The 13,237-nt window shown below is 31.8% G+C and overlaps 2 protein-coding genes across 3 annotated transcripts; one reads left to right on the top strand and one right to left on the bottom strand.

The window, feature by feature from the left end:
• Positions 1–2,582: 2,582 nt before the first annotated feature.
• LysRS (Lysyl-tRNA synthetase) lies at positions 2,583–5,331 on the bottom strand. 2 transcript variants are annotated; one of them, XM_075301113.1, is made up of 6 exons: positions 5,174–5,331; positions 4,419–4,724; positions 4,128–4,353; positions 3,929–4,069; positions 2,908–3,855; positions 2,583–2,842 (listed from the first exon to the last, which is right to left on the bottom strand). In XM_075301113.1, exons 1-6 carry the CDS (start codon positions 5,200–5,202, stop codon positions 2,759–2,761), a joined length of 1,734 nt encoding a protein of 577 aa, XP_075157228.1. In that variant the 5' UTR covers positions 5,203–5,331; the 3' UTR covers positions 2,583–2,758. The 2 variants fall into 2 exon arrangements, with proteins under 2 accessions (XP_075157228.1, XP_075157227.1); XM_075301112.1 differs by lacking the exon at positions 5,174–5,331 and adding an exon at positions 4,778–5,057.
• A 1,934-nt stretch (positions 5,332–7,265) lies between these two features.
• On the top strand, positions 7,266–7,576 carry NdufA3 (NADH:ubiquinone oxidoreductase subunit A3). The gene has a single exon (XM_075301111.1). The coding sequence runs from the start codon at positions 7,266–7,268 to the stop codon at positions 7,488–7,490; it is 225 nt and encodes a 74-aa protein (XP_075157226.1). The 3' UTR covers positions 7,491–7,576.
• Positions 7,577–13,237: the final 5,661 nt, after the last annotated feature.

Genomic DNA, 13,237 nt, shown 5'->3' with positions numbered 1-13,237 from the left:
TTCCATTAGAAGATTATTGTCAAGAGCACCTTTAGACTGAATTTTTTTGACAACTCCTCAATTTCAATTATTTTTTTTTATATCCATTTACAAAGATAACAATAGTATTGTAATCACGGTTTGGTAGATTGGTAGAATTCATGGTACTTCATAAATTTTCTGTAGATAAATAAAAATAAAATTTTGACAAAATTTTCTATAGAAATAAAATTTTGACAAAATTTCTATAGACATAAAATTTTGACAAAATATTCTATAAAAATAAAATTTAACAAAATTTTCAACAGAAATAAAAGTTTGACTAAATATTCTATAGAAATAAGATTTTGACAAATTTTTCTATAGAAATAAAATTTTCGTTTTGTTTTGTTATTGTTGTATTTTTGTCTTTAATCATTGTTGTTGTTTCCGATTTCAGCTTGTCAATGCATGGTTTTAAGCTGAAATCAAAAACAACAACAATGAAATAAAATTTTGACAAAATGTTTTATAGAAATAACATTTTGAAAAATTAAATTTTGACAAAATTTTTTATAGAAATAAAATTTTTTTAAAAAATTTCTCGTGGAACGAATTTTGTCAAAGTTTTCTATAGAAATAAAATTTTGACAAAAGTTTCTATAGAAATAAAATTTTGACAAAATTTTCTATAGAAATAAACTTTTGACAAAATTTTCTACCGAAATAAAGTTTGGACTTTCTATATATTCTAAAAATAAAATTTAACAAAATTTTAACACAAATAAAAGTTTGACTAAATATACTATAGAAATAAAATTTTGACAAAATTTTCATCAGAAATAAAATTTAAACAAAAATTCTTTAAAAATAAAATTTTGACAAAATTTTCTATAGAAATGACAATTTTTTCTGTAGAACTAAAATTTTGACAAAATGTTTTATAGAAATAAAATTTTGACAAAATTTTCTAGAGAAATAAAATGTTGACAAAATTTTCTAGAGAAATGAAATGTTGACAAAATTTTCTAGAGAAATAAAATTTTGACAAAATTTCCTATAGAAAAAAAATTGACAAAATTTTTTATAGAAATAAAATTTTGACAAAATTTTCCAAAAGAAAAAAATTAACAAAAATTTCTGTAGAAATACAACATTTGCTAAATAATATTTTTTGTAGTTTTAATAAGTCTGTTTTTTCAAAATATTAAAATATTTTGTCAAAACTAGTGTACAATAAATCTGATATCAGCACAAAAATGTCTACACAAAAGGTACTAAATCATTTGCGGGGGTACTACGGTACTGACCAGGGTGTACAAGTATTGAAAAAGTACTATTGAACTGCATTTTCTATCCCTGATGTTAAATATAGAAACAAAAGCTTTGTTCGATTGTTCACCACTATGGTGGATTCAGCAGTAGCTTCTAAAAATAAATTTCGTGTTGTTGCGTTTGTTACTGTAGTAACAAAACGAAATAAAAATAAGGAGCTTGTAACTATATGAAAAGATGATGGACAGTGGGAGTTAAGATGATTCAATTTGTAAGAAGAAAATTCCCAAATGTTTTCTCCATAAGAAGTTAGCATAAAGGGGACAAAATTGATTTATCTCTCCCAGCCAGATCTATACTAAAGGCTGTGGAAAAGTTCATTCGCCCGAACTGAAACATGTACAGTCTAGGCCTGTATAGGTTTGTATCTGGCGTTTTCTTTTCAATGGTTCTATTGATCAAATTTCTTGATCTACTTGTCCGTAAAGTTCGAAGAGTAATTAATTGTAAAATTAAGATATCATGCATATGGACGTTAATCGCCTATTTCAGTATCAGGCTAACATGAAAAATATTTAATATTAACTTTTCCATTCATCCGAAATATAAGCACAAAGCATAGCAATCAAGCATCAGCAACAGTTGTTAACAACAGCTGATGCCGATGTGAATCGCCGCGCATGGATGCAGCGCAGTGATGCAATACCGAACAGGGCCTTTATTGAGGTGTGTACATTTTGCGTTTTACTAATACGTAAACCAGAACATGGGGGTGTTGTGGAATTTTAACTAATCTGTTATATTTCCTCTCAAAAATTACTGCCATTTTTATTGATTGTTAATTGCGTCAAGTATTGAAAAATGTGGACCGGTGACTTCAATTTATATTCTATGTATTATAAAGCTTACTCTATGCAAGCATTTGTCAAACTGAAAAACAGTTTCTTAATCCGTACACCAGAAAGTCATTATGATTTGGTATCCAATATCCAAGGAGCATTCAGTTGGGATTAATTGCATTTGTTATTCATTAGATCTAACAACCTTGAGTAATTATTGTGAAACGCGAACAATTTTACTCAAGCGTGTGCAATGTATGGTCTGTCCACACGTCTCCAATTTATAAGAATTTGTGAAATAAAATATTTTGGATCAAACATATTACCACAAGATATAAAAAGTGACAAATTATCAACGAAAAAAGTGCATTAAGTTTCGACGAAACTAGTCTACCAAAGTTTTCGCCGAATGTTTATCTAAGATCTTTAATACATTTTTGTAGAAAATACATATTTCAAAACTAATGGATGAGTTCGATTGAGAACATTAACAACAAGTTATGAGACAAGTTTAATTCTTGTTATTCCAAGTTATTATGGAATTGAATTTTATTATTGTAGGATTAAAAAAATGCTAACATTTTAAGATGGACATTTTTAAGAAATCCGAAAACTCTTAACAGAAGAACAGTTTTAAGAACACTTTATATAGGTTTTAAATAAATGGACCTCTAATATACAATAAATTACTTTGGTTCTTCAGTATTATTCACTTCAGTGGGATGTCGATTAGGATCATCTGGTTTCATAGCAGGGAATAATAAAACTTCCTAAAAAAAGTGAAAAAAAAACGTGTGATATTTATAAAAGTTTTTAATAGAATGTCTTTTCTTGCCTTAATATTGTTGGAGTCCGTAAGAAACATTGTTAATCTGTCTATACCCATACCCCAACCACCTGTAGGTGGTAAACCATACTCTAATGCAGTACAGAAATTTTCGTCAACCAACTGGGCTTCATCGTCGCCGGCAGCTTTATCACTTGCTTGCTGCTCGAAACGTTCCCTTTGCACAATAGGATCATTTAATTCGGTATAAGCATTACAAACTTCTTTTTTCATAACAAACAATTCGAATCGTTCTGTCAATCCGGGTTCACTGCGATGGTATTTGGCCAATGGAGACATAATTTGAGGATGATCACAAATAAATGTAGGATTAATGCAAGTTTCTTCGATGAATTCTCCTACAAGTTTATCCAGTAGACGGGCTGTGGTTCTTGGTGCTGGACATTCTACATTGTGTTTAATGCACAAGTTGGATAAGAAATCGTTTGTTTCCTTTGTATTCAATGCAGTTGATGGAGGGAATTTTACATTTAGTTTTTCCTCAAGGGTTTTTATCATGCTAACTCTTCTGAATGGGGGTGTAAAATCAATTTCTTCTTCTGGCCCTTCTGGTCCTTCGGGATGATATTTAATTTTATATGTTCCGTGAATGGCTTTAACCATGCCAGAGACTAATTTTTCAGTCATCTCAATGATGTCATGATAATCGGCGTATGCCATATAAAATTCGCAAGTTGTGAACTCAGGATTGTGGGTTAAATCGATACCTTCATTCCGGAATTGTCTGCCAATTTCGTACACACGATCTAATCCACCAACTACCAACATTTTATGATACAGCTCTGGAGCAATTCGCATATAAAGATCCATATTTAAATCATTGTGATGTGTTATGAATGGTTTCGCTGTAGCTCCGCCTGCTATCATATTCATCATAGGTGTTTCAATTTCAAGGAAGCCCATTTGATCTAAAAATTGTCGCACATAAGAAATAATCTGAAATTTTTAAAATAGTCAAAACGAATTCTAAGTCAATGAAACTCATGATTAAAAAGTTTGCTCTTTTTACCTTGGCTCTAATTTGGAAAATTTCTCGAACTCTATTATTCAATATCAAATCTAGATACCTTTGACGGAATCGAGTTTCTTTATCTTTCAAACCAAAATGAAGGTGTGGCAGCATATGCAAACAAGGAGATAGTAATTTAATCTAAAAATATAATTGTATTACATTTCGTTTAACTAATAATATAAATTAGTAAACTCACCTCCTTCGGAACAATTGATAATTCGCCTTTTTTAGTCTTAGCAGGGAACCCATTAATTCCAATAATATCACCACGACGAATTTTGCCCGTATCTACTTCGAATGCATGTTCACTTGTATACATTTTTGCATTGGCCATAACTTGTAGCTTGACGCCTTCACCACGTAGATCATAAAATATAAGTTTAGCTCCGGATTCACGAATAGCATGAATACGACCAGCAATACTTTTTGGCGGAAGGGAGAGAAGATTTGATTAGAAAAAAGTTTAACATTTATTTATAGTACTTACCTCAATTTTTCGTTTTCCAACATTTCACCATCCTTAAGATTTGAGTATTTATTGATATAGTTTTCCAGAGATATACTGACATGGAACTTATGTGGATAAGGATGGGTTTCGGGAGATTTTTTAAGTTCACTTATGGCAGCAGAACGCAATTTAAAATACTCATTAGGTGAGATTTCTTCTTCGAGCGCAGAAGCCGGCTTCTTTTTTCCCTCGGTTCCTGTTGCTGGTGCTGCCGCTGCTTTTGATGCTTCCTTTTCTAATTTCTCCTTGGCCTTTTGTTCGGCTTTCAAACGTCGTTTTAATTCACTAGAAAAGTAAAATTATGAGATAACAATAATACCGGATACACTTGAGTTTACAGTTTTGTTCTTTTGCTTGGTAGACCCAAAGGTTGTGTTGCGTCCAGAAGGCAAATCTTTGTATTGGAAAAATGCCTTGGCAATGATGAAATCCTACTTAGGGCAGAGAGAGTTTTCGGAATGTGCAGCATATTTTAAAAACAAATATTGTAAATAACAAAACTTGTAAATTGTTGCTGCTGATCTGATTGAATTCAGTTTTATTAATGTGTAGTAATATGTACATAAATCAAGCCAATAACACTCTTTAATTTGCGACAAACTTTAGTATTTGTGAAAATTGCATGCCTCTTTCTAACCTCACAAAACCACACGTCCCAAAACTATCCCCACTGACAGCACGGCATGACTGCTGTCAATATCGATTCAAATTTTTGTTCAATTATTCTCACTTACTTTTTTGAAATTTGCTCTGTTTCTGCCATTTTTAAGTTGTATCAAACAATTTGATTAAATTTCGTGAAAGTGCAAAATAAATTTAAAAATATACAAATTTCCTTCAAAGCCAGCAAGCACTCAAATATGATACGTCAAAACTACTCATGTTGTCACACGTCAAACATTTAGTGCTGCCACTTCGAAGAAAACTAGCACTATGGGCCTGTTCCCTCTGCTTATAAATATTTTTTCCAAGTCCAAATTATCAATTCAAATTTGCCAACAATTTTTGAATTTGAATATACTACAATAATAGTCTGCGATGAATGCAGAGTAAAGTCAACACGAAGTTAAGGATTATCACATCAACTTTTCCTAGCTGCTACAACAACAACACATTTTTTATTCATTAATAATTTATTTAAAAAAATCGGAATTGTTTCTTTGAAAACTAGATTTTATCATCATCGCTACCATAATGACACTATCATAATCACCAGTTGTGATGGGGATTATACCAACAAATTCTTTGGATTCTGTCCATAGGACATTTGCTTTTGCTTACCTTCGCGAGAGCCCACTTTCGATTCTGCCCGTAGGAGAAAAACTCGAATCCCGGTCAAAGACCGGTCATCCATGTTGATTTATCTTCGCGATAACCCACTTTCGAGCAATCTTTGCCTTTGAATTACCCAACTATAGGTTCTGTCCATATCCAGAATTGACATATACAGTTGTATTCAAATAAGTTAAATTATAAATACCTCAAATAAGGGGCCACAACATAATAATTTTCTTAATGTTTTTATACACTCAAGTTGATAACATCGATAGACATAAAGTTTTCTGTATTCAATAGCGCTTAGAACAAGTCTTACAACGACATTAAAGCTATTTCCCAAGACCCGGGTATTTCGGGATCAAAATTTTTACTTTGGGCTAGTGAGGCTACCTTATATGGCGTTCTCACCAAGCATGTATTCGGGTTTTAAATGTTGTCCTTTTATAAACGAGTCGTTTTCCCCATACAAAAAGTCAAGTTCAAAGCACAAGTTTTCCTCCAAAACACGCCAATTTTATCATGTAAACGCCCCTAATTTGGAATATGCTCTAACCGAACTTACTCTTTTCAAAATATCAAATTATGAAAATTAATTTCATAGAAAAATCGAATAAATTCTTTGAAGAACATAGGAATGTGAAAATAATTTAAAAAATGTATTCCCTTTGCGATCGCGATATTTATTTGAACAAACAGTGCGTATATTTGAATTTAGAGTAAATGGGATCGAGTTTCCATGGCATTAAACCAATTTAGTTCAATTCAATTTTATTAACAAAAGAACATATGAGTTAATTAAAAAGCAATTTCAAATGGATATCATACCAACTCAACAATATGAAGAAAAGAAAAACAAAAAATAAATTAAAAAGCAATTTCAAGTCGCTATCTTACACAGCAAAACATTTTAAGGATTTTGATTAAATTAGCTATATTTTCGTATACATGTGTTAATTCTTTTGTACTTCATCATTTTAAACTTCTTAAAAATATCAAAGCCAGTAAAGTGCAGTGAAGCCAAAACAGAAAGTACCCTCAACAGTAGAATTTATAACAATGACAACCTACCAATACAGCTACAATGCAAAATTTCTGTTTGGATTATATTAGATATGAGCTGAAATTAAACAATTTGTAAGACCACTTAAATTTAATTTTACGTTGATTGGCTCAGCGTTTTGTTTATTATTTATCGTGTCGATAAAACAGCTGATCCCATACAAAAATTTTACTAACCGGAGGTCTATCCTCCGGTTAAAATTAATCGGAGGATGAGAAACTGGCCATAAGACTATTTATCATGGGTAGAATCACAGTAAACACTGGGAATACAATAAGCTGTGCCAATAACACTACCTTTATAATTTTCCGGTCTGTTAGATGAAAATTATTCAATTTATCATCCCTTGAAATACCACACATATGCAACGCTGTGGTCACAGCTGCTACTAATTTCACTTCGAGTTGTGTAATAAAGATTCAGGTATTTCCAAAGTATAGAATAAATATTAGAATGATACAAGAAAATTTCGATTTCAGAATTTCACAATGTCCGCTCCGGCTGCTCGTCAATCTGTTGGACTCATCAAAAGAGCCTGGAATGAGATTCCAGATATTGTTGGAGGTTCTGTGTTGGCTATAATTGGCTTGGGTCTTGCTGGTATTGGAGTAGTGAACTACTATAGTCATGATGGAGATAACCGCCGTTATAAATATGGCTACGTTATTATGCGTCCCGATGATCCAAGAGCCGCCAAAGTCCATAAAGACTAAATTGTTCTCAAGTTTAGTTTAGGTTTTGTGATTAATTTTCGAAGAAAAATACACTTAAAATAAGCATTGGCTGTTAGTGTCCCAAACCGTGTGATTTTTGCTTGTGGTAGAGCCTAAGATGTAAATCAAGACCTTTGGATGTAAGGAATGTTTTTTTGCAAAAAGAACATTTTATATACGCGCAAGAGCTTGTGGCAGAATCTATGTGAGGTATATTCTCTTCGCTGGCTGTTATATTCATGTTTGGTAAACCCTCTTCGCTATTTTGATTGCTTGCCAAATGGGATATGTTTGGATTTGTGCTGATATGTTCTCCAATATATGCTTTACTTTTTTCAGCAAGAAATGTGGCGGGAATATCTGAATGTTCTTGCAAATGAGAATAAGAAAGTTGGAATTCCTTGGAGGCTAAATTATAGCGCCTTAGAAAACGGAAACATATTTCTAACTGTTTAACACATGGAAAGCAAATCCATGGAGGGTAACCCGAATCCTTGTCTAGGGGTAGGCCACAATATTCCAACATTTGGCAAATATTTTGATTTTCAAATATGTTTGCAACATTTTCCTGCTTTGTATTGCAAGCTCTACACAAATTTTCTAAAATATCCATTGAGCTTATATTTGTTTTTTTTTTTTTCTTAGTCCAGAATTTCTAGCGAATTTATGGTCCACCAATATACGATTCAATCGCGTCCAACAATAACCGTATTGTATTGCTCCTATTAAGTTTATTTCACCGATTTGTTTAGGTTAGCCGTCAAGTAATCTTTGTTGTATGGGATGGCTATTCAAAATGCCACCCTCTACATTCCCTGGGATTCCACATATATAATTATTGGCGTGTAAATAAATCATGTCGTCATATACACCGTTCACATTACCAGTTTATCCATACTAAACACATGTATTCATGCCAGCGTTGCCGTTTTGGTCCGATCGGACCAAAATTGGTCCAAAAAATTTTAAATTGGTCCGATGGTCGTACCAAATGGCATTTCGTACATTTTGGCCCATTTTCGTAAATTTGTCAAATTTACAAATTTTTTATAGTATTTGAATTTTTATTACATATTCAATAGCATCTCCAAATTTATGGGATTAACTTCAAATGTCTTTAAACGGCTACTTTCCTATATTTTTTCCCAGCATTCATGTCTTTGAAGTTATGTAAGTTTATCTTTTTTTACACTCGAATGTCCACCAGAAGTCGGATTGAGCTATATTAGTCCTATCTCGTTTATTTTATTTTTTATAACAGTAATATGAACAAGAAAAAAATACTTTACTAGACATTTTTCTTCAAAATTTGGTCCATAATAAAATTTTGTTGTGGCAACGCTGGTTCATACAGAATGTACATTGTGGTCAACGCTAAGAACTGTCTTTGATAAAGGTCAGTACTATGGTCGCTTTTCGCGTTGAAATTGTCTCGGTTAAAGGCCGGTACTCTGTTCGGTTTTCGGGTTGAAACTCCATACAAAACCAAAAAATGCGAAAATTTGCCAAATTTTTCCTTTTGTGGTACTTTGTTTTTTTTTTCGAGTTGAAAACTGACGTTTATAGAATGGCGCCATTTGCAATGTGAATTAAGAAATAATTTATTTATTAAAACTATTTGTGTGGGTTTATAACGCAAACATGGATCATATTTTTGTTCCGAAAATATAAAAAGGATCAAAGGAGTAGCAGATCAATTGCCCAAGGTAAAATAAAATGTTAATTTTGTAATGCAAGCAGCAACCACCAACTTAATTCCATATCGCTTACTATTAATTTGCGCTTCCTATTACCTAAATAAACATCGCTTTCTATATGCGAAATAATGGTTTCTATAAAATTTTTTCGCAAGAATGTACATAGTTCCGGCCTTTAAGGTGGGTACTATCTTCGGTTTTCGAGTTGAAAATCACTTTATTTTCGCGATTACTTTTCCTGAAATAATCAAAATTATAAAGGAAAACCAACATACTCCCATAATGTCTTGCCGAAATCTAGAGGAACAATAAACTGCGCATCAATTGAGTTGATTTATCTGCTTTAATGCGCTTTACAGACTATCAGTTATTCCGGACGACAGTGCTCGTGTCGAACATATCCCATATATTGTGCACATTATAAGTTAAGTCCGACGGCATAATCGATACTGCTGCATGTTTATGGGATCGATAACACATTTACCGATTATTTAGTCATCGCCGACAAGTCGTATCGATCCGACACACTGTAAGATTCTTTACAAACACCGAAATTCCGTCCGGAATAACTGATAGTCTGTAAAGCGCATAAGGTGGGTACTAGGTTCGGTTTTCGAGTTAAAAATCACTTTATTTTCGCGATTACTTTTTCTTAAATATTCAAAATAATAAATGAAAACAAACTTATTCCTGTAAAGTCTTGCCGAAATCTAGAGGAAAAAGAAACTGTGCACCAAATGCGATAATTTATTTGCTTTATATTGAGCTGTTTTAGTAAAGTAACCGCGAAATTTTCAACGCAAAAAGCGTTAAGTTCGAGTTTAGCCACTAAAATTGCCTTTTTCAAGGATACTTTTCTATAATAATTCACTTTAATGAAAATAAACTTATTAAATTTTCGCATTGGATTCCCCATCAGGTTCTAAACAAATTTGCCCAAAAAATTTATAATTTTATTTTGCTTTTACATATTTATTTTTGATTTCAGCGGCTAAACTCGAACTTAATACCCACCTTTACTAAAACAGTTTAATATAAAACAGATAAATTTTTAAAACAGTTTAATATAATGCAGATAAATTAACTCATTTGATGCGCAATGTCTTGTTCCTCTAGATTTCGGCAAGACTTTACAGGAATATATTTTTCATTTATAAATTGGATTATTTAAGGAAAAGTGATCGCGAAAATAATGTGGTTTTCAACTCGAAAACCGAACATAGTACCCACCGTTATTTCAAATTATGGATGGAAAAGATCAAAGACATTGATTGCGAAACATTTCATATTTCTAATTTAATTTATTCAAAAAAAAGTAAACGCTATTGTTATTTTGCTCTGGCAGTTTGGTTTCCACCAGTGAAACTACCCTGCCGTCAAATGAGTAGCTGACTACCAAAAACACTAACTTTGTATAGACCAACTTTAAGCTAACTACTATGCAATGCAGAAAATACATTAATAAAAATGTACAACACTTCGCTAACGGCAACCGATGTCTTCCAATTGCAGACATCGTAGTTTTTTGTAAACTCATTACTGAAATTTAAAATTTTTGTGTGTGGTTGTTTGAATATTTCTTACAAGAGAGGACGAAGGCTGTTAGCAAACGGCATTTGAGAAGGCTTTTTAAAAAAGAAAGGGTTCTGTACTCCAAACAACTGTATTGTTGTATTTTGAAGTGTCTTATTTAATTTTTATATGAATAAATATTTGTTTTATTAAAATATAAATTTTTAATACCCCTTTTATTGTAGTAAGCTGGAAAATAGACATTTTAGGGACAACTTTTAACTAATTTAAGTTGATTGAAAACTAACTAACTTTAAATTAACATATTGGTAATTAACTTCAAGCCGATTAAAAGTAGTGCAGAGTTGGGCAATTGACTATTTCGCCATGTTAAAATAGTTAGTTGAGTCCATATAAAATCAATCTAAGTGTCAACCACTACTAAAGGTGGGTATTAAGTTCGAGTTTAGCCGTCATTTTTTCACTAAAGTAAAAACTAAATCAGTAAAAGGCATAAAATTATAATATTTTTTGCATATTTCATTATAACTTGATGGGGAATAGCCCAATGCAAATTTTAACAAAAGGTGAGTATTAAGTTCGAGTTTATCCGCTAAAATCACTAAAGTGAAAACTAAATCAGTAAGAAAAAATGCATGAAATTATACGTATTTGTTGCAAATTTTATTATAACTTGATGGGGAAAAGCCCAAAGCAAATGTTCACAAAGTTTGTATTCCTTAAAATTAGTGTTGGGTAGTTCCGGAGCGAACTAGTTCTTTGGAACTATTCTGTGGCTGGAACTAAATGAACTGGATCCGATATCTTTACTCTTTCAGCTCCTCAGTTCCTTATATTCATTTCGTTGTGTACTCATTCCATTTCTTTCGCTCTTTATGAAAACAGCTCCCTCTTAAATTGAAGTTGCCAGATCTTTAATGAAGATATCGAAACTGTTCCAAACTAAATATCAATACCAACATGCTTTACAAAAACTATGTAAACCAGCAAAATCTGTACAATGCGGAAGAATATTTTATGCAATAGAAACAAATCATAAACGAAAGGCGAACTCTTTTGGTCTAAAGGTGAGTATTAAGTTCGAGTTTAGCCGCTAAAGGTGAGTATTAAGTTCGAGTTTTTCGCTAAAGTGAAAACTAAATTAGTAAGAAAAATGCATGAAATTATACGTATTTGTTGCAAATTTTATTATAACTTGATGGGGAAAAGCCCAAAGCAAATTTTCACAAAGTTTATATTCCTTAAAATGGATTATTAAAGAAAAGTAACCGTGAAAAAATGACGTTTTTAGCGGCTAAACTCGAACTTAATACCCACCTTAAAGGTGAGTATTAAGTTCGAATTTAGCCGCTAAAATCGTCATTTTTTCATGATTACTTTTCTTTAATAATCCATTTTAAGGAATACAAACTTTGTGAAAATTTGTTTTGGGCTTTTCCCCATCAAGTTATAAAAAAATTTGCAACAAATATGTATAATTTTATGCCTTTTTCTTACTGATTTAGTTTTCACTTTCGCGATTTTAGCGGCTAAACTCGAACTTAATACCCACCTTAAAATTGCCATTTTTTCACGATTACTTTTCTTTAATAATACTTTTTAAGGAATACAAACTTTGTGAAAACTTGCTCTGGGCTATTCCCCATCAAGTTATAATAAAATGTGCAACAAATATGTATAATTTTATGCCTTTTCTTACTGATTTAGTTTTCACTTTAGTGAAAAAACTCGAACTTAATACCCACCTTAAAGTCGGCAAAATAATTTTTTACATAGTAACTTTTGATTTTCTCTATGAAAAAATTTAAACACAATAATTCTAAAATAAATGTAGATCTTTGTATTAGTATTGATCTTTGAAAATTTTTCTACAGAGTTATACCATTATCTAATTTTAGTCCCAAAATCTTTCATGCATTTTATTTTCTTGCGGAGCTAAAAGAAAATGTCAATATATGGGATCCTTTAAGCACTTTCCTTATCCGGATCCAAAAGGAACTGTGGAACTAAATAATGGAACTAGATCCTTTTTAGGAGCGGATCTGAAAAGACCAATCCCTTTAGTGAGCCGGGATCGCCCAACTCTACTTAAAATAGATTATTAAAGAAAAGTAATCTTGAAAAAATTACGTTTTAGCGGCTAAACTCAAACTTAATACCCACCTAAAGTCTGTATTCCTTAAAATGGATTATTAAAGAAAAGTAATCGTGAAGAAATGACGATTTTAGCGGCTAAACTCGAACTTAATACCCAAATTAATTGAGAAATAGCTAGCTTTAAATTAATTTCAAGTTAACGACATGTACGACAGGATAAGTACCTTTCTTTAATTTTTTTAAAGTAACCATTTTGATGTAAAAACCAAAAATAGTACCCACCTTTAAACAGGGTTAATACTAAGCCGTTTCTACACAAATACTCTCGCCTGCACCGGCTACCAAAATAGTCGGTATTCCATAGATATCCGCCATTTTTCACTTTGATATAGTTGTCTCATAAATTCAACAATATTATGG

The sequence above is a fragment of the Haematobia irritans genome, chromosome 3, assembly GCF_050003625.1.
Source record: "Haematobia irritans isolate KBUSLIRL chromosome 3, ASM5000362v1, whole genome shotgun sequence".
Classification (NCBI taxonomy): Eukaryota; Metazoa; Arthropoda; class Insecta; order Diptera; family Muscidae; genus Haematobia; species Haematobia irritans.
This window is presented reverse-complemented; position numbering and strand designations above follow the sequence as displayed.

Coding starts and splice junctions, on each gene's coding strand:
- LysRS (XM_075301112.1), bottom strand. CDS start 4,908: ATGCTGCACATTCCGAAAACTCTCTCTGCCCTAAGTAGGATTTCATCA. Junction 4,725..4,777: donor CCAAGCAAAAGAACAAAACT/GTAAACTCAAGT, acceptor TTACTTTTCTAG/TGAATTAAAACGACGTTTGA. Junction 4,354..4,418: donor TTGGAAAACGAAAAATTGAG/GTAAGTACTATA, acceptor TCCGCCAAAAAG/TATTGCTGGTCGTATTCATG.
- NdufA3 (XM_075301111.1), top strand. CDS start 7,266: ATGTCCGCTCCGGCTGCTCGTCAATCTGTTGGACTCATCAAAAGAGCC.